This window comes from Protobothrops mucrosquamatus, unplaced genomic scaffold (genome assembly GCF_001527695.2).
Source record: "Protobothrops mucrosquamatus isolate PMUCROS unplaced genomic scaffold, P.Mucros_1.0 scaffold92, whole genome shotgun sequence".
Lineage (NCBI taxonomy): Eukaryota > Metazoa > Chordata > Lepidosauria > Squamata > Viperidae > Protobothrops > Protobothrops mucrosquamatus.
Genome location: NW_015386467.1, coordinates 829,274 through 838,428, shown reverse-complemented (window position 1 = coordinate 838,428; position 9,155 = coordinate 829,274). Strand labels below are relative to the sequence as shown.

The following is a 9,155-nucleotide window of genomic DNA, read 5'->3' as shown; positions in this document are numbered from 1 at the left end:
TCTGAGTCTTAATCCTTGAAACAATCCATAAATCAACAGTGCCTTTTAATCCATTACACATCATTTTAAATTTCTCTTTTCAGTCTTATTCTGGCCTTCATTCTATGCCAAGCAGGTTTCCATATCCAAGCTTCCCTTTCCACCAATAAATCTCTCTTTATTGCTTGCAGTGTCCTTTGAAACGATAGGAATCCCATTTTCTGTATTAGGCCTCTGTTTCTCTCATCCTTAGAGCTTCGTTGCTTTAAAGTCTCAAGTCTTAATCTTTGGTTCTTCTGATCCTCAAAACTATAAATGACATGTTTATAAGGTCTTTAGAGAAAATAGAGTCAACAAAGGAGAAGATCATTCAAAACTAAACATCTTACCAGTCTATACCAGACCTTTAGTCAAACTTCGTTTGAAGTGGAACTTCTGGTTCTTAACTCTGTAGTAAACTCTTTTATTGTAGCACATATTTCTGCAGTGGCTTCATAAATCTTTTCCAATATAAGTTTGCAGTTTAATTGTAGCTGAACTTTCTCCATATTGATAGTAGTTAAAGAGTGTCTCTTTTTTCCTTTTTTGTCCTTTTTTTTGTGGAGGCTGTATTTAATAAAAGTTGAGCAGTATCCACCCCCACAATTCCCACTGGTACATAAGTTTAACTTTTCTCTTGAAAAAAATTGAAGGTCAGGTCTATTCCACAAGGAGAAATCAGAAGCTGCAATATTAGGTTTTTGCCACTAGATGTCCTCAATAGATTAAAAAAAATCTTTTCCAGACACCATTTTTCCCCTCTTTTTTCCAATCTTTTAAGATATAATGTGAAAAAAGAAATAATCTTCCAGCATAAAGTGATAGTACAGCTCTTAAAAAAGCGTTTTTTCTGTACCCCAAAAGCAGATGAAATAAAATATAGTCTCTAAAATTTTATTCTATTCTTTTGTTCCACGCCTTTCTTCCCAAACATATAGAAGCTGCTTTTCCAAGACAGGGAAATAGTTCTAAGAAAACTCTTACAGGCAAAAAAAAAGTAGAGTAAAGAGAGGAGCCAAAAAAAAGCCTCACCTGGATTCACCACAGTGGTTTCTCAATGCTTAGATGTTCTTTGACTTGCGGTTTGAAGCAGCTGGGTGATCGGCCATTTTACTGGCCGATCTTCCTTCTCCGTCGGCCCTCAGAGAAAGCTCGGACAGTTGGAGGAGCCGCTGCTCCTCCGCAGCCGAGCGAAGCCTCGTCGACAGAAGTCGCACCCTCCAGGGCGACTTTCGACCCGCATAAGGGTCTACCGGCGGAGGGAAAACTAGCCGAGGAGACGAGTCTCCTTGTGCGACTAGGGATGCCACGAACCGGAACCGGAAGTCGATTAGTATAGCTCTTATCTGTTCTCCCCTTGGTTCCCAGTTTGGTGACAGCAGGTCTCCCAGACTTCCAGGGGAGCTTTGAATAGATAATAATGGCAGAATTCTCCAGCAGTTCCCATTGTTTGGCAGTGGATGCTGTGGACTTAATTACCTAATTGGGAGGGGCTAGCTCTATATTTGAGAGCCAGTTTGGCCTAGTGGTTAAGGCATCAGGCTAGAGACCATGAGTTCTAGTCCCACTTTAGGCACAAAGCCAGCTGAGTGACCTTTTCTCTCAACCCTAAGAAGGAAGCAATGCCAAACCACTTGTGAAAAAACTTGCCAAGGAAACTGCAGGAACTTTCTCAGAATAGGTCATGATTGAATGAAAAAAAGAGTCTATGTCTGTATAACTATGCTTTTATTTTATTGCATTCCACCCTAATGAACATACCAGAGCATGTGAAAAGCCCCCAAAGTCTTGCTAGCAAGAGACTCCTGGTAAAATTACAAATGAGCAGCATTCACTGTCTCTCCATTTTTCCTTCATAAAGGGAGAGGAGAGAATATCATTGAAGCAGATCCTTGTGGGTTAATCTGCAGGCAGCTTCACCTGAGAAAAGGAAATCCTTATGTTCTAAGATGCAACGAACTTTGATTGCCATCACCATTATCACAATATGTTTTTTGTGCCTAAAATAAAAACTGAAAGCCAGGACAGTCAAATTTACCAGGAAATCCCAGCTATCTTCAGAAAAAGGCCCTGGCAGTGCAGTGTTTAGAATGTAGTATTGTAGGCAAATTCTGCCCACAGCTTGGAGTTTGATACTGGACTCAAGGTTAACTCAGCTTTCCATCCTTCCAAGGTCGGTAAAAGGAGGACTCAATGTCAGGTTCCAGCTGGAAAAACCCAATGAAGTAAAACATCGGAGACATGACGATCTCTAATGTAAACTTTATTAGGTATAACATGCCGGTACAATAGAAGGAAAGCTAGCTCTGGCAATATGGTGGGAAACAGATGATTTAAAGAGTGAAACGTTACCTCTCCCTTCAAGCTTAGGTCACATCGTCCAATAAATCTTCCATCAATTGTTATAAGAAGAAAACTTAGGTTCGCCAAAACATCTCTTCGGCTGCTTTGGATCTCACACCGATGGGGAACTCCCAAGCTCTTCCCTTCCCCTGCGCAACTATAGGCAAGCTAGAAGTACTATAGCAGTCCTAATGACAAACAATGGTTTCGTAGCTTGACATCCAGAATGTTAGGGGCAATATGGTGATATTGTAAACCACCAGAGAATGCTGTAAAGCAGTATGCGGTGGTACATAAATCTAAGTGCTATTGTTATGTTATTTTTAGATCTAACTGACTTTTGGCCAATTTGTCAAGGCAACTCCGCACAGAATATATCTAAACAAGACACAACTAAGATTAGGTGTAGAATCTTCAAGATTGGTTGAAGTGATTGAAATAATTTATTTCCAGACTATGGGGCAGGGTAACAAAAAGTGAACCCCCTCCCAACAGCATCCCCCAGAAAAATGTGCACATTTTTCATTTTTTGACAAATTTAGCAGACAAAATGTTGATGCATAAGGCACCAGTTTCATCAGTTAAAATTCTTGAAACCACCTTCTAAACCAGGTCTTGGTTTTACTCATTTCTGGAGTACTTCCACATCACAAAAAATCCAATACAGCCCCTGAGCCAACAGAAACTTATATTCCTGTGGAATAAGAGCGGTACAAATGGTATTATAGAAAACTCAAAGGTGCTTTTTCCAAAAGGCAACTGGACTTTCTTGATTTTTAATTTGAAAACATTTTGCTTCTCATCCCAGAAGATTTTTGGATGAATAAGTAAAATGTTTTCAAAGAAAAAAACCAAGTAAGTCCATTTGCCTTTTGGAAAAAACATCTTTGAGACAACCATGATCTGGATGACTGAGAATCTCCACAGATATTACAGGGAGATGAATGAAGTATTATTCTACCCAGCAACATATGTGTAAAAGCAGAGAAGAGTATCAAGCCCAGCTAATAACAGCAGGAGTTTCATTTTTCACTTAAATTGTATCTTAACCAAAATCAACAAGTGAAGCTTTGTAAAATTTGGAAATGTTCATTTAGACCTTAGGTAGAATTAAACTTTCTCCAAGGCATTATGGATCTTTTAGCCACTATATCCAGAGGGCACCTGATTGGGGAAGTTTGAATTAGAGGTCAACATCTTTCTATAACCTCTAAGCACTGAGGTTGCTAATGAAATATTTTCATATTTTCAAGCAGATTAATTTTGGCTGGTAATAGATGTTTGTAAGCTGTTCTTACAGATATTTTATGCGAACCAAGGATGTATGTATCATCATTGCTGGAGTAGTGGCTACTAGATGTATTATGAACCCATGTCCTTTCTAATTTGTGAAAACTGTTGGAGTGGAGCTAATGTGCTGGACCTTAGATATTGCTAACAAAGATGCTCTTCCAGCTGTATTCTTATCCTTATTCTTATTATTAAAATTATTATTAAAATTATTCATTAAATCTTCCAAAATGATGTAATTTCCAGCTAGGTTTGAGCAGTCTATTATTTGTGCAAGATGACTAAGCCCCCTGTTTGAAACTGAAACTGTCATGATGACCTAAGACAAAAGAATAATTTCCAGGCAAGCAATCTAATCATACCATATAAATTAATAGGAACTATAGCTGCTCATAACATCAAACAGGAATCTTGTTGGAATTATGTTCTACTGTCAGCTGCCTCTGGTCTGAATTTTAAATAGAATACAGCATACAATTTTTCAGATTTACATCAGCTTGTTGCAATTTAGGAAAATTAAATTAATATTGAATTTAGTCCAAAGCAAGTTGCAATCTTCAAGTTTTAAATCCTTCCAAAATGCAATTTGCATCTCCCCAGAGAACTCCACAACACAGTCCTTTCAGTAGTTACAAGAAGGCTCCACACCTATTTGTACTACTCAGATGACCCTGAGGAAACAGATAAACCTCCAAGTGGCTCAATGACTGTCTAAAAGAATGCAAATGACCATCTGTCTCCCAGGAATATAAATCCTGCTATTTCCCACCATCCAGTCAGAGCTGAAGAAGCTTCTTGGATGAAAAAAAAGTCCAGCTGCCTCCTGAAAAAGCATCTTTGGGACAACCATGACCTGGATAACTGAGAATCTCCATAGACATCTCCTTAGAGAACAACCAATCCAAATTTTATCAGAATAAAAACCTGTTACCTCCATTATTTTGTCCTAGAAGCAAAGTGCTTCCTAAGTATTCCATAAATAAAGCAGATGAGACTAGGATTTACATTTTTTTTTGAAAAATATTTTTTACAGTACATACAAAAATACTCTGCATACACTTTTTTGTTTCAATTATAATTTTTTACAAAAGCAGATATTACAAAATTTAAGATTTGAAAATAGTATTTACTTCTGGCATATCAGGTCATAAGCTCTGAAGGAAATATGGGCCTGGAAGAGTCAAGTGATCTTCTAGGGGGTGACATTGATTCTAGTGAAGTTGTTCAGAAAACTACAGAATTCAAACTTGAGTAAAACTCATGATTCTTCCCCAACATTACTAATCCCAGTTCACAGAAGATTAAAGAGCACTCATTCACAAGGCGGGCCAAAATAGGCAATATAATTTTCAGAACTTTCAACATGAAAGAGAAAATGGATTCTATTTTAAGTTATGGTTTTTACAAGACCCTCTAACAATTCTGAAATTCAAGTAATAAACTACTTTGCTTGCATTCCAGTATTGTTGAAGATATGAGTCTCTTTATGTTTTTATTTATAGATTAGCATACAATCCAGCTAAACACTGAAGTATATTTCATTCCCATTGGTTTGAAATTGAAGTGTTGGATGTGTAGAGAGAAGCATCAAAGTTAAATTTATATTTCACTATTTTAGGGCTTTAATGCAACTGAACAATGACTGAAATTGTGCTCTAGTTTTCCTTTTGTGAGTCTCCAGGGGAAGCAGCTTTTTTGCGGACATCTACGTATATCCCAAATGGATTGTTTTTTTTAAAGGAGAAGCACCTCCAATATATACACACGTACTCCTGTGCATTATTCCACTTTACAAGAACTCCTATGGCAACCTGCTATGCAGATCACCAGCCAGCATTGCATACCACCAGACTGGATGTGGATTTTCGGGTTAAAACAACAGTGTTTAAGAATATATTTAAGAGAGAGCTTCAGACTACCTGCACCCCTGTACTATAATAACACTGATAACAATAGAAATACACCAGGGCGAAGTACTCTGCATGCCAACCCCTTTAGGAAAAATAAAGGCGAGAATTTTTTTTTTGGTTTTTCATAACAAAGACATTTCTGCTGAAAGAAGAATACAAGACTTAAAATAAAGCTACGCATTTGCACAGTGAAAATAAAGGTCCAATCCAAGGGAATAAACCTTACACTATAAGAATACCCACATACCACACATTTTGGAAGAATAGTAGTTTGAAATTTTTACAACAATTATGACAGTGTATCACCTGCAGAGACAAATCTACAGAAGATAAAGCCATTTTAAACAAGGATGGATACAATGCATAATGCCAACATTGGTCCACTTAGCACTGCCTTGACACCAGCTTGGATCAGTTATCCAGGAAGTCGGGCGGATGAGTTTCCCAGCTCTGATATGAGCTGACACAGACCGATATGCAAATCATAGGCTGTACCCTTTAGATGCAGTCTCTGTCTTCATTCTTTGCGTGTTGCTTTCTATTTCAATAGTATGGATACAGCAACTTTAGGATGCCTTTTAACACAAGAATATCTTATAGTACCGTTAATGAAAATCTTTTTTTCTTTTGAGTCAATATTTCAAAATTATGCATTTTAAACAGATACGTATTATTTTCTTTTAAATTATAAGGTTTGCATATTGTTAGATTTATGCGCAAAAAGAGGACAAGAATACATTTGTTGATCATTGTTGCTACAATTTCATTTCCTAATTTAGCGCCTTCCAGGACACCGTTTAGAAATTTTGGGAATTATTGTCTCTACACATTTGGTGAATACTAAGTGAGACATCTGATTTAAAGAAATTATGTTCCATACTTTAACAACTGTGCTGGGTATCTATAAACATTTCAATTATAATCAGGATTCCACTCAGTACAGCACAGTGTAGCTGGAATTTTGCATACAGGATAAAATTTCTTCTTTCTCACCCAACCACATCAATCTTTGTAGATGAGTTGGAAAAAAATCAAATGAGCCCTACAAGACAAAAAGGGGAACTAATTCTAGTACTAGATAATTGTTCTGATAGAAAGCTGGAGTGAATCAGGGCACCTTTTCTGTGAGTTAAAAAAAAGTTTATAAGTGGTTGTAGGGATGTCAAAGTTCAAAAGAGAAGCTTGAGCATAAGGGTAACAACTGAAATAAAGAAGTAAGCAATAGTAATTAAAACACAATGTATTTACTATTACCTGGTAAGGCACTGCTATCGATTAAGAGTTAGTCTGATGGAGTTTTTAACAACACGAACCATACTACTTGCTGGAATTGGAGAAGATGAATCTGGCAATTCTTTACTAGAAAGCCTCTGCAAATGAAAACTAAAATCAGATGAGGGAAGCAAGATTCCAGAGATATGAGTACAAACTTAGATCAAAGCAACATCTGACATCAATCCTACTGCTAAGAGATGTGTCATCTCCAGCTGTTCAGCTTTTGTTACTGCTACTGAAAGGAGATGTTGAGCTAAAGCACGGGTGTCAAACTGCCGGCCCGCGGGCCGGTTTCATCATACCAGAGCTGCGCCCACCCCATTGCCGGCAATGGCGAAAAAGCTCCGATACGTCGCGCGATGTCATGTGACATTGCGAGTTTGACATGCCTGAGCTAAAGCTTTTAACTTATAAACCAGTCTGGGAGTCTTTGCAGATGGGTGGCAACCCCTAAAAATTAGAATAATGTACAAATTATTCTGAATACTTCAGATTTGATAAAATAAAGCACATGAGCTGTGAGCTACCTGCTGCAGCTTCATAATCCTGAGATCAGACACGGCTGTTTTAGTAACTCAGAGACAGATGCTGTGTACCCCAAAACACTTCTTCTCACTCAAATCTAAGTTACTGCACAGTTCTGTTATATGTAGTGTCATTTCAGTGAGAGCAAATTACAAAGCATATAGGTGTATTACAGAACATAAAAATAAAATGAAAGCCACATAAATATTAAGGTCTTCAGACATCAGTTATTATCTCCATATTTGTTCCAAATACAAATGTTCACTTAATACCTGTGATCTTTGTGTATCAAAGGTTGGAAGAGTCAGGGTGTCTTTAAGGTTATGCTAAAAGGAAGAAAAACATAAGTTCATGGCCAAAATGCAAGGATTAGTGGGCCACAGGAAGCAGATACAAGCCATACTGACATCACATACATCATGATGTCATTGCACAAATGATGTCATGAATTGCAACATTTAATTTATTTCACCATTTACTCTGACAAAGTAATGTAGTGTTTCCCTTACTTCCCATCTCTTTTTTTTTTTTTTCAATATAAAATTTTATTGTTTTTATCATAAAAGAAAAAAGAAATACATCACAGATATTACACAATGTTTTATCCCATCCCCCCACCCCCCGGACTTCCCAAACCTTTGGATCCGTTATAAGTTTATGTTCATTTGTTTATAATTATAGAGATTGAGGTTTCAGATTTGAATTTGTTAGGTAGAGGACCGTGTTAATAAAAATTATTCATTTAATTAGTTCTTCAAATACCCCAAATCTTTACCATTTCAGCAAGATAGTTTAACAGCATCCCTTACTTATACAAAAAAAGAAAAGAAAAAAAAGTTTCCATCTTCCATAAAGTTAACAAGTTAATTCTGTCATTTCATGAAGCTACACCTATAAAAAATCATTTAAAACCCTTAATAAGGTTTACAACTTCAGTTACTTAATTATCATTCAATTATTTTCAATTATTACAACATTATTATATTTATAGTAATCTTCCTTTTAATAAAAATTATTCATTTAATTAATTCTTCAGATACCCAAAATCTTTACCATTTCAGCAATAAAAAAAAAAAAAGAAAAAATTCCCACTTCCATAAAGTTAAGAAGTAAATTCTATCATTTCATCAACTACACCTATGAGAAATCATTTTAATCCCTTAATAAGGTTTACAACTTCAATTACTTAGTTATCATTCAATTATTTAAACATTAACAATAAATCCACCTCCTTCAACCATTATTAAATCAGAAAAAAAAAAGGAACCTTTAGGACCTTAGTTCCCATCCATTCATAATTAAGTCAAACAAATTCAATTATTACAACATTATCATAATTATAATAATCTTCCTTCGTCATTAAATCAAAAAAAAAAAAAACCTTTAAGACATTTAGGACCTTAATTCCCATCCATTCATAGTTAAATCAAACAAATTCAATTGTTACAACATAATCATATTTATAATAGTCTTCCTAGTAAGGTTTACAACTTCAGTTACTTAGTTATCATTCAATTATTTATCAAATATACCATTAAGAATAAGTCCACCTCCTTCAACCATTATTAAGTCAAAAAAAGAAAAAAGAGAGAGAGAAAAAAAAGAGAACCTTTAGGACCTTAATTCCCACCCATTTAATTAAGTCAAACAAATTCAATTATTACAACATTATCATAATTATACTTCCTTCATCATTAAATCAGAAAAAAACCTTTAAGACATTTTTAACCCATCCAATAACATTTAATGTCATATTTATATCTAACTCTGGGTTTCTTTCTAAACCAAGTTAAT

At 35.8% G+C, this 9,155-nt stretch overlaps 1 protein-coding gene across 1 annotated transcript in view; it reads right to left on the bottom strand.

Moving 5' to 3' along the window:
- Positions 1 to 6,829: 6,829 nt before the first annotated feature.
- The window catches only part of PAPOLG (poly(A) polymerase gamma), a 38,281-nt gene continuing 35,955 nt past the window's right edge, over positions 6,830 to 9,155 (bottom strand). The window contains exon 18 of the mRNA XM_029283445.1: positions 6,830 to 6,944. Coding sequence (XP_029139278.1) covers positions 6,830 to 6,944 — 115 coding nt within the window. The remainder of the gene's footprint in view (positions 6,945 to 9,155) is intronic.